The sequence below is a fragment of the Rhopalosiphum maidis genome, chromosome 2 (assembly GCF_003676215.2).
Source record: "Rhopalosiphum maidis isolate BTI-1 chromosome 2, ASM367621v3, whole genome shotgun sequence".
NCBI lineage: Eukaryota > Metazoa > Arthropoda > Insecta > Hemiptera > Aphididae > Rhopalosiphum > Rhopalosiphum maidis.
Window position 1 is genome coordinate 43,177,515 of NC_040878.1, and position 21,180 is coordinate 43,198,694.

The 21,180-nt window shown below is 23.7% G+C and overlaps 4 protein-coding genes across 4 annotated transcripts; 2 read left to right on the forward strand and 2 right to left on the reverse strand.

The window, feature by feature from the left end:
* Nucleotides 1-2,279: 2,279 nt before the first annotated feature.
* LOC113554764 (40S ribosomal protein S14a) lies at nucleotides 2,280-5,873 on the reverse strand. Its single transcript, XM_026958738.1, has 4 exons — nucleotides 5,738-5,873; nucleotides 5,402-5,556; nucleotides 4,696-4,783; nucleotides 2,280-2,571 (listed from the first exon to the last, which is right to left on the reverse strand). Exons 2-4 carry the CDS (start codon nucleotides 5,548-5,550, stop codon nucleotides 2,353-2,355), a joined length of 456 nt encoding a protein of 151 aa, XP_026814539.1. The 5' UTR covers nucleotides 5,551-5,556; nucleotides 5,738-5,873; the 3' UTR covers nucleotides 2,280-2,352.
* Nucleotides 5,874-6,228: 355 nt separating this feature from the next.
* LOC113554766 (protein PET100 homolog, mitochondrial) lies at nucleotides 6,229-7,288 on the forward strand. Its single transcript, XM_026958741.1, has 2 exons — nucleotides 6,229-6,357; nucleotides 6,927-7,288. The coding sequence occupies exon 2, from the start codon at nucleotides 6,929-6,931 to the stop codon at nucleotides 7,154-7,156; it is 228 nt and encodes a 75-aa protein (XP_026814542.1). The 5' UTR covers nucleotides 6,229-6,357; nucleotides 6,927-6,928; the 3' UTR covers nucleotides 7,157-7,288.
* LOC113554762 lies at nucleotides 7,191-21,174 on the reverse strand. The gene is made up of 31 exons (XM_026958736.1): nucleotides 20,925-21,174; nucleotides 20,449-20,854; nucleotides 19,599-19,721; nucleotides 19,403-19,511; nucleotides 19,195-19,340; nucleotides 18,836-19,020; nucleotides 15,220-15,569; nucleotides 14,870-15,151; nucleotides 14,389-14,609; nucleotides 13,925-14,303; nucleotides 13,763-13,843; nucleotides 13,504-13,707; nucleotides 13,300-13,439; nucleotides 12,121-12,361; nucleotides 11,968-12,052; nucleotides 11,572-11,895; nucleotides 11,322-11,507; nucleotides 11,189-11,259; nucleotides 11,006-11,131; nucleotides 10,752-10,918; nucleotides 10,510-10,673; nucleotides 10,213-10,413; nucleotides 10,019-10,140; nucleotides 9,541-9,930; nucleotides 9,327-9,483; nucleotides 9,131-9,228; nucleotides 8,891-9,059; nucleotides 8,627-8,822; nucleotides 8,340-8,531; nucleotides 7,898-8,238; nucleotides 7,191-7,458 (listed from the first exon to the last, which is right to left on the reverse strand). Exons 2-31 carry the CDS (start codon nucleotides 20,826-20,828, stop codon nucleotides 7,313-7,315), a joined length of 5,976 nt encoding a protein of 1,991 aa, XP_026814537.1. The 5' UTR covers nucleotides 20,829-20,854; nucleotides 20,925-21,174; the 3' UTR covers nucleotides 7,191-7,312.
* Nucleotides 16,525-18,758, forward strand: LOC113554765 (tctex1 domain-containing protein 2-like). The gene is made up of 2 exons (XM_026958739.1): nucleotides 16,525-16,804; nucleotides 18,509-18,758. The coding sequence occupies exons 1-2, from the start codon at nucleotides 16,533-16,535 to the stop codon at nucleotides 18,672-18,674; spliced, it is 438 nt and encodes a 145-aa protein (XP_026814540.1). The 5' UTR covers nucleotides 16,525-16,532; the 3' UTR covers nucleotides 18,675-18,758.
* Nucleotides 21,175-21,180: the final 6 nt, after the last annotated feature.

Sequence of the window (21,180 nt, forward strand, 5' to 3'; positions counted from 1 at the left end):
AAATATAATATTTATTATTTTTACATTGATTATATAATTTGTATACATTTATCTCAATAATCATTTTATTGCCTATTTTTAATCACCAAAATATAACTAAAATATTAGACGATGGCCGTCTTAATGCCGCTGGCCGCTGCTGCATAATATTTATTAGATAAAAAATAAAAATAATGTTATTACTTATTAGTTATTGCAAAATAAACTTTAATATTTTTATATTTATATAGTTTACTTTTCTAATAATTCTCTACGTCATATTGAATAGGATGTATCTCACTATCTGAGGAACACCTTCCTTGAAAAATCTTGGTTGCGCTACTGGTTATACAACTTCATTTCATAGAATTAGTATTGCCTAAGGCATTCCAATTTTAATTTTCTACTTTAAAAGAAGTTTTTGTAAAATGTCATCATGTCCATAGTTTTAATTAATTATTTACTTCAACTTCATCGTATTTATCCAAACGATATATATCTCTTTGTCTGGTTGACTGCGATATCCGACATAATATTCTACAATTATATTTTCTTTTAATTAAGCTACTGCTGTCAGTTACCGCTACGTTTTGGTATAAATTGTAAATTACAGTTGGTAATATTTATTATTAAACCTGTCTTCCTATGTTTAACAGAAAAAAAGTGGGTTAGAATATAACCTCTTTTTAGAAAAATTGGGATTGAGTTGGAATTAAAGATGTTGGGGTTCCACGAATCACACACTATTTCTTAAGGGTGCCGTAAAAGTTTGGGAACCACTGGGTTAGATAAACGCTCTGCTGCACAGTACATAGAATAGATGTCGAGTGTTACACACAGTAATAGAATTTAAATACAATAATAAATCACTGCAGTATACAAAAAACGATTTTGTAATAAGTTTTTTACAATTAATAATTTTTTAATCATATAACTAAATAATAAAAATTAGTTAAAGATAAATCGCTATTATACCAATGTCTGAATATCCATTAAATAAACTTATGAGGAAACTTAAGATTTTTATGAATTTCATAAAATTATATTGAGACTATGTATGCATTTTTAATATTTTATGGCTTACACAATTGTATCATACTTAAACTAAAAATTTTAAACAGCTACATAGGGCATAGCATAAAAAGCGATAATATTTTTAAAATTATTCCATATCTAATAAATGTTTATTTATTTTGGAATAATATATTAATATATTAGTTAACAAAACATATTTTTCAAATTGCATTTTATGCTATCTTTAAGAACTTCTTTCATACAAATTGTTTTTTTTTTAAAATTTAGCAGAATGTTTAAGTGTTTTTAAAAATCATACACACAACATCTTATTTTAAATTATAAATGATATAAAAAGTCAATTATAAACTTGTAACATTCAAAAATAATAGTACACATAAATCATAATTAACCCAAATACATACGACTAATATTATTTATATTGTAAATAGCTTAAACATAAAACGATTATGTAAAAGTCTAATACAATTTAAATAATAAGAGATGAGAAATATTAATATTCTTGTAGATAACACACTAAATTCCCAAAGGCGCAGTAGGTAGATAATATAATATGGTAAGAGAGTATCAAATATAACATATCCTTATTCTTTATGAATAATTAAATGTATAGTATAGTAATAATGATTAAAATAAGAATACATAAAAATGTAATGATAGAAAAAGTATAAGTAATGTAACAGTCACTAAATATTTGGCTGTATATTTAGAGTAATATTTTAATCCTGGTTCATGCACATTAGTGTTTGCAATATTGAGACTTGACTAGACATCACTGGTTGTGGTATCTAATGATACTTATATACTTGGTTATATATTTATTAACTAATTGTTAACTTGTTTGAAATTCTAATTGTATGTACTAAAATACTTCAAAAAAATATTCTGCCTCAAAATATGACATTTATGATGTGTAATTTCTATTTCACTTAAATTAGTACATATTACACAATATTACATTTAATATATATTGAAATATAGTAATATAAAATCTTGTAGAGAATTTAGTATTATTTTTGTTTCTTCAGTTAATTGTAACAAAATCAATCTAATTTAAAAATTATTACTTTTTTTAAAAAAAAATACTACAGTAAAAGACTGATCCTTAAAAAAATTATGAGATAATATAGAATATTTTAAACTTGTCTTGATATAACTTTTTGAATAGTTAACCCCTTAATTATAGTAACATAATATACTAATAACAAAATTAAGGAAATATTAGGAAATCATTTGGAATTAAGTAATTATAAAGAAGAAATAAGTCTTTGTATAAAGAGACATCCAATTTAATATTTGTGGTATACACAACATGTAATACAAATGTAAATTGGTAAATTACAAACGTCTACCTCTGCGACCACCCTTCCTACGTGTAGAATCTGAGGGAATTGGTGTTACATCTTCAATTCTGCCGATTTTCATACTTGAACGAGCTAGAGCACGTAATGCAGATTGTGCTCCTGGACCAGGTGTTTTTGTCTTGTTTCCACCAGTAGCCCTCAATTTAATATGCAAAGCTGTGATACCCAATAGTTTACATTTTTCTGCAACGTCCTAAAATTAAAATAAATCATAAATTAATTTGTGACATACAAGAAAATATAATATTAAGCTACTAAAAATGAATATGTATTTTTGTATCAGGGACCTTGAATATTACAAATACCAACTCAATACTACAAACTTGTTCTAGAAAATTTAGATATTGATAATCAATGTATAAATTTATTTTTTAAAAGCTAAATCTCACATAATTAAAAATATAAAATGATAACAGAAATATTTTACATCTGATTACAGATTCTAGAAACCAGCAGATTTTATTTGTTAGTTCAGATATTAAGAAAAACACATATCACAAATATATTGCTAAAATTGAAGTTATTATACTTATATGAATATAAAAGATTTTTTATTTTTCTAAGATTAACTATCACAGAGCTTAAAAAAAATTAATAAATAAATAAAAGTTGCGATGATTATTTAGAGACTGGATATAAACTTTAATATTTTATATCCATAAATATTATTATATTCGGAAAACAATTTCATAACAATTATTCAAACAAACATATTTAATCTACGAGTATACTATGGTTATATATTGGAGTATATGGTTTAATTATATTTTACAGGTGCTGTTATACCGTATAGTTACATACCTAAAATTCAGATTTATAAATTCAAAAACAATATGTTTTAAATAATTATAGAAATTAAAACTCATTTTATATAAGGGTAGAAATTGACTGAAGTCAAAAATATTTTTATTATAAAATATTCAATTCACACCCCAATATGACGATGTACTCTCAAAATATGAGATAAAAATATTCTTTAACCCTAAATATGCTTTTATGTCCTAAAAATGTTTGCATTCAGTTCATAAAAAAATAAATAGTCGAGAAAGCTTATCAAATTGGAGCTGCAAACTCTCATTAAAAATATAAAAATCCAAGCTCTACTTATAAGTCATAACAATGCAACTAATAATAGTTTGAAAACCATTATTTAAGGTTAGTGTTAGATAAAAAAAAAAAGGTAGTTTAAATTATAAAAATATACAGAATTAATACTTTATTAATTAGCAATATTGAATGCATGACATCTTTTTATTAAAAAATGTATTAAAACTGCATTTAAATTTCAATATACAAACAAATTTAAAATGTTTGTAGAATTTATTTTAGTTTAGTATGGAATTTTAAATTTTATAAATATCCAGTCAAATTATTTATTAGTTATTATTTTTTATTGACAGCATTGATGTTATGTAATACAAATTATTATTGTCCATTATCCACAAAAAATTATAAAATATTATGGAAGTTTAATTGTCTAACATTAATAAAATGGACTATGCAAATTTAATATTTTAAAATATCAATAGTATATAATTGAATTCAACCTATTTCAACTATATAAAATTAAAAATGTGCAATATATATTTATGGAAAGAAAATGTACAATGAATATAAAGTATACAAAGTTTTATATAATAAATTATACTTAGATTGCTTTTAAAATAATCAAATTTGTGACAAAACTTGTCCAACAACCACTTAAATTAATTTATAATATTTTTTATTTAATCATTAATAAAGATAATTAAGTATAAACAAAAAAAAAAACTTAACTAAAAGAAACTTAAGTTAAAAATTTAACTTAAGATTTCAGCGTATTTATTGTTTTATATATTATTCTTTTTACCACACATAACATAGTAAACTAGCATAGAGACTCAATAATGTGTATTTTTTTAATTTAAAGAGAAGGCAATATATCATAAAACTTAAAGTTTGATTAATATCTATACTTCTGTGTTAGCCTTTTTAGAAAAATTTAAATTACGTGCAAGATATGAGTAAAATTATAAAAAATTTAAAGTATTGTAATAAAGCTAACACAAGCAGACAATGATCTTAAACCTTTTGATAACAGAATAATTTAATTAAATATTAAGGTAACGGTATACATAACACAAAATTGGTACCTATCTATAACTAAACATAAATCTGTTATGCTTCAAACAGAATAAGAAAACAAAAAAATAATTTATTAAATTTTCTTAATACAAGTCTTATTTAAATTTAGAAGAAGTGGCAAGTATAATTTATTGAATAAAATAGCTATTTTTATGTCAGTTGATAATTATTATTAACAATTAAAAAAACATACTTGGGCAGCCAACATAGCAGCATAAGGAGAAGCCTCATCTCTGTCAGCTTTTACTTTCATTCCACCAGTAACTCTAGCAATTGTTTCTCTGAAAAAAAAAGTATAATTACTTAATTTGATAAAAAAAAAATGCTTTTTCTTGGTACAGTAATATGAATGTTTTAAGTCTAGTTTTAACAATAATAGAGAAGAAATTCATCTTAAAAAATGGGATTAAATAATTTAGACGAAGAAATATTTTTAATCTACAAGAAAAAAAAAACGACTATATACAATCAAGACGCAACAACTCAAAGTTGAAAGGAAATTAAAAACCAATGAGATTCTAACACAAATTTTTATTTCTATAGAAATAAAAAAATTTGAGTTGTCAAGTTTTTTTAGTTACTGTGGCTTGACTGTGTTTGTATACTATCATGCAATACTAAACCAGATAACTAATTTAATATTAGGTTAAATACCGTAGAAAATATTTTTACTATACTATGGTAAAAAAACTAGAAATAATTATATAAATGTTAAAATAATACAGATGTCATAACAATATACAAAAAACTATGTATTTAGTTTTAGTAATTTAATTTTACTAAAAGGAGGCTCTTGCAACATTTTGATTTTCAAGGTTTCTTTGAAATGTATTGGGCACCTATGTGGTTATAATTCAAGTTCTATGAATTTAACAATTTTACCATCAATCAATATTTACCTTCCAGATAAATCTGTTACATGTACAAATGTATCATTGAAGCTAGCAAAAATGTGAGCAACACCATAAACCAATTCTCCTTCTTGAATTTGTGGTCCCAGTTGGATTACTGGTTCTTCTTTTTGTACTTTTCCTTTCCTTGGAGCCATTTTTTACTAAATCAAAAAATAATAAGCATTTTTAAAAGAAGTATTAATATTTTGAAGAATAACAATGCCACATGGCCAATGTATAACTACATTAAAAATTCATAATATCCAAATTAAAATACCGAATGACAACAAATCTTAAGTAAATTTAACAAAATGGACCTAAGGTCTACTACAATTTACTTACGTTCAATAAATATCCAAAGTTTTAACGTAAAATTAAAAGCTATCTAGTCAAGAACTAGAGAAAAGAAACTTACACCATACGAAATCAAATTCCGAAGAGTAAAAGAGTATAAAACATTTTCAAATTTGAGGTTATGTTGATTGTCACACCAAATCGACAGTAGTGTTACCAATAACTTCCATAAACATTGACAGCAAAATAATAAAAAATATTAAAAAAAATTATTTAAAAGTTAAAAAATTAATTTAAACATTTTAATAAACGATTAAATAATTAGTTTTAATCCCAAGTTTAAGGGTATCATTATTGGTTTTATTTACTAATTATAATAATTATATTTAATTTTTAATATAACGATAGTAAGTGATGATTCAGTAGTTGGTTGCATTGTAGATTATCTGAGGTTTCTACCACGATTAAAGATAATTTACCTTGTTATCGACATTATCTTGTATCATTATCTATATATAAATGTGATAAAAAAAAAAAAACAACAAATACAATAAAAATTTTATTCATAAATATAAGATACAAATTGTTTTTTTAGATTATTTTTTAGCTGTTTATTCTGTTCAATAATTAACTGTTTAATCTATACTGACTATCAACTCAAAATAAAGGTAAGATGATCGATTAATTGTAAAAAAGTATTCCTAAATTAAACTTTTCATTTAAATTATTATACTTATATTATGAAATTATTTAAATAACTAATAATTTAAAAAGGTTTATTTTCAAATTTTAACTATACAAGTAGTCTAATAGTTTAAAAAACATAAATCAATATACTAATATATATTTATACTTAAAATTCAAAAAGTAATTATTTATTACCTGCTGTTTCAAGAACATGTCCTGCTATTGTGGAACCAGTATCAATAGCCAGGCATGCAGAATTAATTTATTTTCTTTCTGGGCACTTGTATACAGAGTATAAATTGTATTAGTATATTATAAAATTATACATTACATTTATCATCAATAAACATAAAATTAATCATAGCAGTTGCTCAAGCTCTAAATACCACCTATATACAAATGCTGGGTATATGTTGGAATGTTGATACTCCCAATCTAACATAACACTTAAATTATCTAAACAAATGTTATACTTAAGTATTTTTAACTTTTTTGTGTTTTTTAATAGACGATAATTATGTTAAATTATTTATGTTTAATTTTTACCTAGATATGGCTAAGTGGCAGTTAGAGGTTTTACGAATGGGTATTTATATGGCATTTCCTGTTATCTTATTCCATTACTTCAACTTACCTGAAAATTATGAAGATAAAGTAATAAAATTCAAAAGAGAGATGTTTCCACCGGAAAGACCAGAACCTCAACAAAAAATTGCGGAACTAAAAAGAATTTTCCAAGAACGAAAAGAAGCAGAATTAAAAAGGGTTTTTGAAGAATAAATGAGATAATCATTGCATATATTGTTATTAATTATCACGTTTTGTATATATTGTTTTAAGGTATAGTTCTGTTAAAAAAATTATAGTTAGACAATTTTGTATTAATATAAAAATAAAACTAATAATTGCTTATTTACATATCTAATTTAAAAAATCTTAACTCAGACACTTCAATTTTTGCACATATTGATCAAGTTGAAAACGCTCACAATGTTCAATAATTGATTGTAGATCAATACTATCTATGACTGGACAACTGAACGCCAATTTGACACAATGTATAACTTCATAAGAATCTTTAGCTAAAGAAAAAAAAAAATGTGTTTATTTTTTTTTTAATTAGTGATGTTACAAGTACTATATTTTTTAGATAAATTGAATTTACAATTTTTAATTTGAAATTAAACGCTAAACCAGTGTTTCTCAACTGGTGTTCCACGGCACATAAGTGTATAGTATTATTAAGTGTTAAAAATAGAAATTTCTATTAACATTTTTATTACTTTATTATTATAGTGTTTCATCAAAACGTATGGTTATAAGAGATATGCTGTGAACGTAAAAATGTTGAGAACCACTATGCTAAACTTTTAAATTAAACTAACCACAAATTAATATGTTTAAATTAATTTAAAAGTAAATTTATTACTGTATTAATATTGATAAAAAAAAATTTTTATTTTACTATCAGTTTATAACATCACTATTACTATTTAATTGAAAAAATTAATGTATTAATACCACTGTTGAATGATGACTTGAGAAAAATATTCCAGGCTTTTTCTACAATGTCAAATGTCAATTTATGCCATTTATCCATCAAATGAATTAGTACTTTTTCCAATTCATTAATCATTGTAAAATTAATTAATCTAGTAAGTAATAAATCCCATATACTGGGATTCATGGCATCTGAATATAAGACACATAAATGTGAAGCTAATTTAGTCGAACTCAACGATCTTCTTGCCATCAACGATTGGACTAGTTTGGATTTATCACATCCTCGATATCTTGCTGGGGAAAAATTGATTCCAAGAGTTTCCAATTCAGTAATAATTGATAGCTCAACCAAATTATTTCTAATATTAAAATAAGTAAAGTAAATTGGTTATTTAACTACAATATACATAAAGTAAATATAAAAATGTAGAATAGTGAATATTATGAATATTATTCTTACTTCATCATCTCTTTTGAACGGCAAGTAATTTCTTCAATATTTTTTGTTGTCACTAAACACAGACATTGCAATGCTCTTAGTCGCACACTTGTCGGACACATAGAATCACTGTCATCTTCATTATAAGCTTGGCATATAAGGAAATTATGCAAATTATACGCTGGTGTATCATTTTCTAATAGATAACATGCTCTAAACACAATAATTTAATAATACCAAATAATAACACCGCTCAGTTTTAAGCTGTATTTAACCAGGGTCAAACAAATTCAAATAATAATTATCACCTTAATACACCTTCACTGATTGTTAAATTTTCTTGAGCTACACAAAATGAATTAGTTGTAGACATTAAACTTTTATCAGGAGATCCCATTGATCCCAATGAAGAAGGTTGTAACCACTCTTTTAGAAGGTCTACTTTAAGCGCCAAGTCTCCTTTACCATGAACTTCAACAATTGCATCTACTGCACCATTAATGTCTAAAAAGTATAATATAATAATAATTTATATATTAATACCAAAACTTTAATATGACATTAAAACTTACCTGGGAACAATTTTATTTCACCTGTATGTCTTTTAAGTATTATTGGATCATTGTATAATTCTCTAATTAATTCATTAGGTTGCAATGCTAATTGTAAATAATTTGGTTTGCCAAATCCATACATGTGTAATATATGTTTAGTGGTAATTAATACATATTTTGTAACAACCTTGACAAAAAAAAAAAACACTTTAATTAAATTTAATTCAAATATATAAATATATTAATACAAATACATACTTTTGTAATACCAGACTTGGCATTTTCCGAATTTTCTAATTTAACCCATTCTTGAGCTTGTGAATGACTAATTTTTGCTGCTGCTAACTGATCAGCACCTAAACAAAAAAAATCAAATAAATAATATTTATATAACAGCATAATTAAACAAAAGCTATTATTCATTGAAATTTAAAAATATAAATATAAATAATACCTAAAGGTAAACTATTGACAACAAAATAAAGGGAGGCAGCAACTATTTCTAAATTCTTTACATTGCTCAATACTTCTTGAATATCTTTAAGTAATGATTCCAAGCGCATATGTAAGTACCATTCAACATTCTTATCCTTGGTAGCTACTTCATTAACCTAAAATATTAATCACTTAGTCAGTCTGTGAATCACTGTGCATTCAACAATTCTTACCATATTCTTTACAGTTAAAATACATAATGTGTCCTTATCCATTTCAATTGCTTCAATTATTGAAAACCATTTATTATATGTGAAAAATGTCAATTCTGGTTTTATGATTTTCCAAACATGAATTTCACGATGTCCAAATTTTTTTTTTTTTTTATTTGCAAGTGGAACATAGGGTAAACGATATTTAGAAATAGGAGGTAATGATTGTGATTCCTGGAACATGGCAAACCATATTTCTTGCTCATGTTCTTCAGGTAAACTTACTCGTTTATATTGCATTAAAAATAATAAAATTTCTTTTTGAACATGAAATTTTAAAATTGCATTTACATCATATTTTTCAATCAAACCCATTATTACTAAAAATACTTCATAATAATAAATATTCACCTAGAAAACAAATATTAATTAAAAATTAATTTAAAATATTAATTAGTTTTCAAACTAAAAGTAAAAGTGCAATGCATTGTTGCCTTACTTGTTCCCAAACATGATTCCAAAGAAAATCTAAAATATCAGTTTTGTCTGTAATAACACAGAAAATGTCTTCACATTTTTTTAATAGGGCATCTTTGTCTTCAATTATTTTAGCTATCCAATCTAGAATTTATGTAAAATAACAATTATTTTATTTTACTGATTGACTATTTAAAAATTAGGTTAATTATTCACCAAATGTCTTCTCTTCATTTTCCCCAGGTGTATAAGGTTCCCATTGAATTAAGCAACTTTCTAAAAATAATTTGGCTGTCTGTTGTAAATCAAAATGTGTATCATTACAATAATCTACTAATACATTTAATGTAATAATTGGAGATCTTATCATTTTCTGTAATAAATGTCGTTGATCTAATTCTGAATTATAAAATGCATCTAAAATTATAAAATATATATATATAGCAATATACATAATATATCCATTTTTTTAACTCAATATAATTTATTAATTTATTAAACATAAATTAATACCTTTAAATGCAAATCCATACTTCATCAATTTTTTACCCCAAATACACTTGTTTTTTGTTGATTTAAGTGTTTCATACAAATCACCAGCAGTATCAATATTTAATCGTAAGTAAACTAATCCCAAATCTGTAATATTTGTTAATTTTTGATAGTTCATTCCCACACTATAGATTAAACAATAAACATAATTAAAAAAGTATATAACCATTAAAATTGCTTAACTTTATAGTTGTATTGTATACTTATTTAAAGCATCTTCGAGCCAATTGAAAGCGTCATGTGGTTTGAGAGTATTTAAAAGACCTAAACCTAGGTCCATATCTAAGTTTCGAGAATAAGTAACACTTTTTAATATTTGTCTGACATTACTTTTTATTAAATTATTTCCTTTTTTAGTTAACTCGGATTCCTGAAATATTAAAATACACGTTTATTTAATAAATAACTATCTATTATAGAAAAAATTGTTTTTCTTTATAATACAATTAGAACTGACCAATGTTTGTTGATTTTGAAGAATAGCACGATATAAACACATTATTTGTGTTACAGTTATGTGAAGACCAATAAGATTCTGACCTTGGAAATATTCTAACGAAGACATTATTATATCTGGTGTTGGCTAAAATATTTTAATTAAAAATTAAATATTTTTAAAAACATAATTATTTCTACTTACAATGGTATCATATGAATCTTTAACATCTATTTTCTTGTAACAGTATAATGAAGATTTAGGATTATAAAAATCTAGAAGAAAAATTATTAAAATTATTAGTGGTTTTGATATTACATAATTAACTAAATATTACTTAAAAATGAACTATAAAGTTTAAATTGTTCAAAAAATTCTATATGTATAGAGTTTTTGTCAATAATTCCATTTCTCCAAGAATATGCTAACCCAAGCTCTATATTATCACTATTCACCACATCTCCACATGTTAAATAAAATGGTTCAACCCACTGACTCAATTCAACAGCTCTAGTTAATAAACCTAAAATAGAAAAATAAAATGTTTAATTTTACTAGAACATAAATAAAAAAAGAAACAATATTACTTGATTCACTGTTAACAGTAACTAATTGTGTAATTCTTCGAATCAATGTCCAAAGAGGAATTTTAAATGCAGCTTGAGACACTGGATCATAAGTAGACACTAAAAGTTCTCCTAGTTCTAATAATTTAGTTGCAAGCTGAGGGCTAACATCTCCAAAAGAGTTTATAAATTGACCAAATATACATATATTTTCATTATTCATTTGTAAAGCAGACTCTTTAACAAACTGAACCACAACATTTTCAAAAGACTGGAATAATAAATTTGATAATCTTGATAATTTTGCTTGTATAATAGAAGTCTTCATATTATTGAAACATTCATCTAATCAATTTATTGAAAAATATTAAAATTTAATTAATGCACAAAATATGTTGATTGAAATGTTTAAATTACCTTTTAGGATTGAATTAACACATTTTTTTATAAGCTTTTCTTCATTAGAGTATTCTGATAAATCACATTCAATTTTAAACTCATTCTATAATAAAAACCACAATAAAACATAAATTCTAAATTCTAGTATTTTCAACAGTTAAACAAACAAACCTTTAAACAATAAATATTAATTAAGCCATTAACACTATGTTGACACTCTTGACGAATATCTATGCATTGACTTTTAGCCAAAAATTTCAGTAAAATAAAATATTTAGATGCTTCTTCAACAAAGATTGAATGTTTTCTCAAACTGTTATATGTAATCCAAATTGTTATACATATTCTTTGTACCATTGAACTAGGAATTATCTGAGGGTTTGTTAATGATTCTATTGCTTTATCGGTAAGACTATATGAATAAAAATTAAATTTTAAAATGGTTTTAAAAGTAATAATAGAAATAATAATAATAAAAATTAATTTCCACATCTATCACAGAGTAGAAAAAAGTCAGAACCATGCCAAACCATTCAGTGTAAAACATTTTCAAAAAATTATCAAGATTCTAAAACATATCAAAGCTAAAAATAATATTAAAATTTGCTATAATCGACTATTATATCTCTGGCAACGTTAGAGGTCAACTGTCTTACTATATTTAAAATCAATTAAATGTATAATTAAATTCATAGGTACAACTAGATGGTGGCTTGAGGGAACTTCCCCCAAAAATATATCTGATAATAAGTCACAAAAATGTTATTTTCAATAAGATATACAATTAACCAAGAGGCAAGAATGAGTATACAGCAAAACTATTTATCAATTTTGGCAAATGCTTATATTTGTTGTACCATTAAAGGAGTTTCCTATGGCAATACCAACTTGTTTTTACAAATGAGAACCATCCTGTACATTTTTAAACTGATTTTATACTTATCAACCAAAATAATTGAAAATATGAACCTTAAGTACATTAAAACATTCCATAGTCAAAATTTAGATAAATATATAATAAAAATAAAAATAGTGATAGGTATGTCTGGTAAATCATAAAGAATATTATAGATATAAATATTGATGTAAATTTACATTAATTGCAAGCCATTTGCAAATACACCAATTTAGTAAAAAGATGTAAGAGATATGTATCCATATAGATTAATAAGAAGAAATTATAAGGATTACAACTTAGGCAATAATTTGATGCTAATTTTGCCTATAATTAAATTTAAATATGCCGTTATAATATATAAGCTATGATTCTTTGTTTGTGTTTTAAGAAAATAACCTAAATTGCTAGTACTGTAATAATAAATTAAGAACTATAATAATACATTTACATACCCAGATTCAATCAAATACTGTAAATAAATCTCATATGCTTCTCGTTGAACTGTGACAGATTGCGTACTAACCAATTTAATTATGTCTTCTAGTACAGTTGAGCGATTTTGGGAACAAATATTTTGAACCGCAATAATTATCTAACATTAGCAAAGAGTAATAATCAAATTTTGAACAAAAATTATCAGATGTTTAAATACTTACTATACTTGGAGTAATATTTGTAAATGAAAGATTATAACTCTTTAATATCAATTTACTGGTAAGTAAGCTTTTTACTTCTACTATATCTTTAATAGTCGCTGTATTCAAATCAGTATGAAGTGTTTCATCACAAAGTTTTACCATAAGTTCGGACCAAGGTATACTAGCAGCTTTTAAAATGCTCAAGGCTGAATCAGATTTGGTCTGTAAAAATAATTTGAAATAATATATATTTTATATTTTTCTTAATGAATATTACCTCTTTGTTAGAAATAAAATTAAGTATCATAGTTGCTTTTTCTTCCCATGACCACCAACAATCAACTTGACTAACAATATTCTATAATATAAATTAAAAATTAATACAGCTTAATAAGTTTGAATTGAATATTAATTATTTAAAAAATTTATTTATTTTTACTTTAATATAAGCAGCTAAAATTTCATCAGAATTTAAGAATCGCTGTAGTGTAAATGTTGACCAAAATGTTGTAATAAAATCAGAGAATGTATTCATTTGTATTTGATCCAAAATTAAAAATGATAATTCTGAATAATTTTGGTCTTCATGCGATAATTCATAATCATCTAAAGTAATCTTAACACCAAAATTATCATTCAACTCCTTTAATTCAGTTAAGTATTTTATCAATAATATTAATTTCATTTGAGGTTCGGTTGGTCGTGAAATACTTAAACACAAAGGAGATGAAACAATTTGATTGATGATATTTAAAAAATAGCGACAAATTTCTAAACTAGGATTGATCCAATCCAAATGTAAGTATAATTCATTCCATCTGAAAAAAATGTTAAAATAAAATGTAAAAATAATTAAATTCAAAATTTAAATCCAATTAGGTAGTTTTAGTAATTTATACATACCTAACTTTACTTTCTATGTAAGAAACCATGGAAGCTACTGTTTCATCGTAGAACATGAAAAGAGTTGTAGAAGCAAAATTCTTGACCCATAATTTTAAATCATAAATATCTACAGAAAATGGTGTACTTGAAAAATATTCATTAATAAATTCATCGTTAATGCAACTTTTAATTTCTGCAATATGACGACTCCAAACTGTTAATGCATCACTTAACTGATTCTAAAAAACCAAAAACAAAAACAAATAAACTAATTAAATTTATAATTTTAATTTTAGATTCCAAACAAAATAAAAACTATCACTCTAAAAGTTTAAAGTTATATAAAATACAAAAGTTAATTATTATTATTTACATACAATTTAATATATTGTTTAATTTAAAAATATTAATTTTACATATTTTAAGTTTTATTAACATAAACTAAATTAGCTTAATTAGGTGTACATTATATTATAATAAATAATTTATAAATATTTACTTTTTGTATAAGGTCCAAACAAATGTCGTTCACATTTTGTTTACAAAAAGAAAGCCATAGTTCTGTATTTTCAATAGACCAGTCAGATACATCATGCAAAAGACAAAAAGTATCCAATTTGTGAAGTGTACTTTGTAATTGATCAAGTAAAAATGTTAACTTATTTTCTAATCCTTGTGATGAGGACTTTACTCTTAATAATGCATACCTTAAAAGTTTTCTACATAGCGTAAAACTAGGTACAATTATATTGAGAGCACAATTACCAACAAATGTATCATCCTAAACAAAACAATTACCTTTGAATTAGTAATGAAATTATTTTGGAAAGGTATAATTCAATCATTTACTTTAATTTTATTTAAGTAATCCATCATTTCATCAAATGTTTCTTGGATGCCTTTGTTTCCAGGTTGCCATACATCTAATTTTCCCATAAGTCCTTTAACTTGTTCTTTATATACTGTTTCTGGATCAAGATTAAAAGCAGCTGCAAAATTCCGAGCTTCATCGTATTTACCTCGCCTTAACATTCGTGCCAATCGTAAGTCAGGTTGACCTTCAGATATAAGTTTTACATGTAATGTGTTAATATCTTCGTCTCCGTGTGCTTCCAAATACAACAGACCATCAGATGTGCTTGGATAATCAATAAGATATGTTAATGATGATGTTGGAAGCTTGAATGTTACACTAAAATCTATTTTAAACAAACACATATTTTATTGTTAAACTAAGATTTATAGGTTTTAAATTAAAACTTTCAATAGATTAATTCCTCTTAAAATTACCAGTTTTTCTTTTAAAAAAATACATATTTCATTCTATTTGCATTTGTGGTTTTAAAATAAGAAAACAGCCCAGGGTATCTAAGTTTATTCTATTAAATTTGTAGTAATTAATTACAATTTTTACATTCCATATTTTTGTTTGTTTTTTAATTTCAACTAGATACAAAATTGCAATCAATATAATGTATTTAGATAAAATATTATAAAACTAAAAAGTAATAATTATAGGTAATATTATGGTGATTTTAATCATGAATTTTATTTTTGATCGTGGTGAAAACATTTGATATCATAAACAGTTTTAAGAAACAATTATAATAGGCATAAAATACTTGAATGTTTTTATGGTCATACCTACCTAACTATAGATATTAATTTATTAATTTACATGAAAATTTGTTATTAACAACGACATGAGCCTATTTTGAAATAAAAATATTACTTTTAATATTTTAAAACAATTGCACTTGTTATCTTGTTAACAAAATAAAACCACTTGTATTTTAAACTTCAATATTGTTTAACTTAAAAAGATGTTTTAAAGTTAAATAAAGTTATATTAAAATTAAATTTTTTTTACAAACAATTATTATATTAATGAAATTCTAACAATTATTTAGTTATATTTTTTCTATTAGCGACATTCAAACAAGATTATTTTTACCAATATTATTTTTCAATTTGTTAAAACATAAAATCTTTTAAATATTTTTGCCAGATATCAGATATTTGTACAATATTAATGTTAACTTATTTTATTGTTTCTATACATTGAAGTTTTGTTAAAAAACATATATATGTGTACATGTTAGATCAATACTTATATTACTTCAATATCCAAATAATATTATAACATTAAGGAACATTTAAACATGGATACATTAATAAAAGATGTATATGATGTATTAACTAACAAAACTGAGAATGAATTACCTTCACAAGATAAACTTGTTAAATATCAGAATACATACAGATTGGAATCAAAAAATACATTCAATGAAAACAAAGCTTTAATCGTAATAAAAAATGAAACAATGAAACATTTGAATAATGAAACTAGATATAATCCAGATGACGCAACAAGAATTGCTGCAAATATGTCACTAAGTATAAGAGATGGTATTTATGACTTGGATTTTGAAAGGTAAAATTATTTAATCAAAAAAATATATACATATTTAAGTATTATAGATATATTATAATAATAATGGCATCACCAATGACTAATTAATTTTAGGTATTAGATTAGATAATATAAAGATTTAATTAAATATATTTTACGCAAATACATATTTTACTAAGTTAATTTCAGTAATTATTACTTATTTGTGCTTGTAAAATTGTGCGATCAAATTTTTTATTGTTTACATAGATCTTCATATTTAATTTAAATAACTTCCTTAAATAAGTACCTATGAACTTGAGTGTAATTATTGTTTTAATAAAAATGTGTTCAAAATATTTTTATATTACATAATCTATACTACATTAACTAACTTTGATTGAAATGATTGAATTCTCCTAACTTGCCTAATTATTTAAAAAATCTTTATTAACCCAATCTAACCAATAAGAACTATTAGATGATTTTTCAAGCTCAGATTGTGAATATGTAAATAGGTATAATAAATACTAAATTAGACATTTATTAATTAGGAAGATTTCTTTATGACATTTTCCTTTTGATGTGAGTGTACCAATAATTTTTTCAAGAAAGGAAATTATTATATTATTGTTACTATGGTACCTAATTACAAAATGTTTATTCAATAACACTAGTCGATTTATTGATTGAGTAAACTATACACAACAGTAGATTATATAGATATTGTTAATATAATTTCTAACAACTATAATTAAAATTATATTATTATTATATTAATAATATTATTATATTATTAAATTATATTTTAACTCATCTTTTCAATGTTTACTCATTTTGAACAAACGTGTGGCTTTATTAAGTTCTTTTACGCCAACCAAATATATTCTAGATATGTGGTAAATATGTTACTGTGTATGTCCACAATTAGTGAGTGCTGACAATTACCTAGTGAATGTCAACATACACCTATTAAATTGGTGAATGTTGAAAAATTAAAATAATATAAACATATACTAATGGATGTTGACATTTACATTAGGATTTTGGTAAATGTTGATATACATAACATGGTTTGGGTTAATGTTGACATAGGTTACGTATTCGCACATAATATTTTAGTATAGTACTATAGATATAGACAATAATATAAAATAAAAATCAAATGTTTAGTTATAAATATTAACAATTACTTTCATTAATTATGATTATTATTATTGAACAATATTATACCAGTATTATTAATTTAAATTATGATTATTTTGCCATACAAAAAATATTATTTTAAAACAACAGCAAAAATTGTTCTACTTATTGCAACATGACAAACTGTCATGACATTTTGAACTGCATAAAATACCAATATTTCTACAACCATACTTTTTTGTGGTGTACATTGTTTTGCAATTACATGGTGTATAGGTAGGTACTAGAATTTTAGATAATAATATCGGCATTACCAACATTCACCATTATATAAATGTCGATATTCGCTAGTAAATGTTTACAAACAGTACAAATTTAATCAATATGCCAACATTCACCAATGATTTTGGTGTATGACGACATTAACCGGTGACTGTCAGCACTCACCAATTGCGGACATTTGTAGTGACATATATAAATAAATTTATTACTAAAAGAAATCTATTAAGTTTAAGAATTTTTTTAAATATAGCAAAGAAAAAAGAACTAAAATAAAAGTAAGTTAAATATCAAAACTATAAATTTTAGTTTTTGTTTCAGATACAAAATTGTCTGCATAGTTGAAATTGGAGAGAAAAAAGATCAAGGAATAATGTCTATTGCTAGATTACTACGAGACTTCAATAAAGATAAATATGTTTATAGCAATTTTGAAAATCATCATTTATTTGCAACTATTATGGTAGGGGCATTTTATTATGAATAAATTCAGTAAAATTTTACAACACTTAAAAACTTTATAAGTAACAATCTAAAACCAAAATTTTTCACATTTTCAAAATCTTTTAAGAAAAAAAGAAATATTTAATCCAAAAACTTTTTTGAAAAATACTTATTTATAAAAATTATTAATTAAAATTTAATTACCTGGCATTGAAACTAGCATCAATGAAGGCTTTATTTCGTCAGTTAATAAAAGAACACTTGTAATACCCATTTCTTCCATCACAGTAAAATCACTAATTGGCACCTTGTTCCATTCTTTAACTGGTAAAAATGAAAATGCACATACCAATAACATGGTTTTTGAATCAGTAAGACAAATTATGAAACTGTAATGATATAGTTTAATTGTAAGCACAATGATATTATAATTTTAAAATTGTTGAATTAGTTTATATATAAACCATACTTATACTTGTGTATAATCAAAAATTTAACTATGATGTCAATGGAGATTAGAAAAGAAATAGTAAATTGTAAGAGAACTAAAATTAATAAATTACCTTTTATCTTGAGTGAAAACCAGTTTTTTAATTTTACAGTTGTTTGGAAATAAAAATTCCTTAGATCTCATGTTTTCTCCCTCATACAAACAAATGCTGTCACCAGCAATTAAAATATTATCATACATCTCACACACCGTTTTTACCTATTAATAGTTAAAATAAAATATAATTAAATGGTTATACAATATTTAATACTTTAACTTACATTTTCATGGATATCAAATGTTTTCAAAGTTATAAGATTTTCTATGTTTTTAAAATCATTATCAATAACAGATTTCTCCAATAATTCCATAACATTGGCACAAATAAATCTTAAAATAATTAAAATGTATAATTTATTTAATACGACAATGAAAAAAATGTAAAAACTTAAAATATTTCTTCAATATATTTATTACTTATTAATGAATCCAGATGATGTAATAACTGTGATATAGAAATGATTTTCTTTATGAGAAAAAAACAGACCTACAGGTGATTCCATTTCTGAGGGCAAACAACGAGGATTTTTTGATACTCTCCTAGAATTAAAATTACATATTAAAATACATATATTAATATCATTAATCAAAGTTATAAATGATTATTAGTTGTATATATGTATTTGGATTTAATATATATTATATATAAAAAATGCTTTATGTGTTTTCAAAAACAAAATAAAATATTAGCTGCATAATTTTAAGTATATTTTGATGATTTTGATAGCATATTTTGATAATTTTAAGTACAAGTCCTAAATCCTACTAATAAACTTATGAAAAATTACAATTTTGATTTTTCCTTATATTTATCTTAGTTTATTTTAATTGTAGACATGAATAATTTATTATAATTATAATATCTATTCTTCTCAATAATTATGAAGCTATAATTATTTTTTAGTAGATACGTGGTACATGGATATTGAATATTGTAAAGATATTATGGTAATCGAGATAATAGCCACATATAACAAGAAAGTACCTAAGTTTGAGTAAGACTTAAGTTTAAATAGGTTGAGAAAAAAAGTTTAGTTTGTGAAAACTGAAGTTTGCTCATTAGTGGATATTATAATATATTATTTAAGGTTTTTTTTTATTGTTTTTATATTGAGCAATCAACTTCTAATTTAATTACCATAAGTAAACAATTTAAATAATAAAAGAAAATATATTATTTTTAAAATTAATTTGCTTATGTAAATTTATTAGTTTATTTATTATTAATTTTTAATTTATATACTTGAATAGAAGTTTTTATATGTACTTGATAAATAAAATCCTTGGATTTGTAAATGAACAACAGTATATAGTCCAATCATATAGTAACACAATTAAGTAACATCCATCATCTGATATTTTAGCATCCACTATTTCATTTGGAAATCCAAATGTCTGATTGATTTCTGTAACACTGGTATTAAATGAGGTGAAAGATTGACCTCCTGAAATGTACATTAAATCATGTGTACACATAGCACTGATTTTTAGGTCTTCTTTGGATACACATTTTTCATCACATGTTCTTTTTATTGTGGCCAAAGTGGTTGTTTCAAATATTCTGCTGTCACCAATAGCTACAGCACGAGTACCGAAATTTATAGTCTCATCGGCTGAACTATAACCAATTGTTATACCGTTCCACATTATGAAATCTTATGATTTAAATAGATCTAATAGAATGTAAACAATTTTTAATTTTTAAATAAATACATATTTAAAACAAATATATGAAGTACTTACGAGTAATACAAAAATTAATTTGTTTTCTGAATTAGTTTATCAATATGCCTTATATTTTAATCCGTATTGTGTTTTTAATATTGCGAGTTATTTGTAGTTTGTACCTTAGGTATCCTAAGGCTACCTTTAATATTTTTGTAATTTGTGAATTATTATATAATTTAGTGTAGCCGTGTGAAAACTGGAAAGTTTAGATAAACGATAAACATGATATAATATACCTATATAATTGCAGTAAATATAATATTTAAATTTA

Coding starts and splice junctions, on each gene's coding strand:
- LOC113554764 (XM_026958738.1), bottom strand. CDS start 5,550: ATGGCTCCAAGGAAAGGAAAAGTACAAAAAGAAGAACCAGTAATCCAA. Junction 4,784..5,401: donor GTAACAGATTTATCTGGAAG/GTAAATATTGAT, acceptor TTTTTTTTTCAG/AGAAACAATTGCTAGAGTTA. Junction 2,572..4,695: donor CTGCTATGTTGGCTGCCCAA/GTATGTTTTTTT, acceptor TTTTAATTTTAG/GACGTTGCAGAAAAATGTAA.
- LOC113554762 (XM_026958736.1), bottom strand. CDS start 20,828: ATGTGGAACGGTATAACAATTGGTTATAGTTCAGCCGATGAGACTATA. Junction 10,674..10,751: donor CTCGAAGATGCTTTAAATAA/GTATACAATACA, acceptor TTTAATCTATAG/TGTGGGAATGAACTATCAAA. Junction 8,532..8,626: donor ATCAGTGAAGGTGTATTAAG/GTGATAATTATT, acceptor TATTGTGTTTAG/AGCATGTTATCTATTAGAAA.
- LOC113554765 (XM_026958739.1), top strand. CDS start 16,533: ATGGATACATTAATAAAAGATGTATATGATGTATTAACTAACAAAACT. Junction 16,805..18,508: donor TATGACTTGGATTTTGAAAG/GTAAAATTATTT, acceptor TTTTTGTTTCAG/ATACAAAATTGTCTGCATAG.
- LOC113554766 (XM_026958741.1), top strand. CDS start 6,929: ATGGCTAAGTGGCAGTTAGAGGTTTTACGAATGGGTATTTATATGGCA.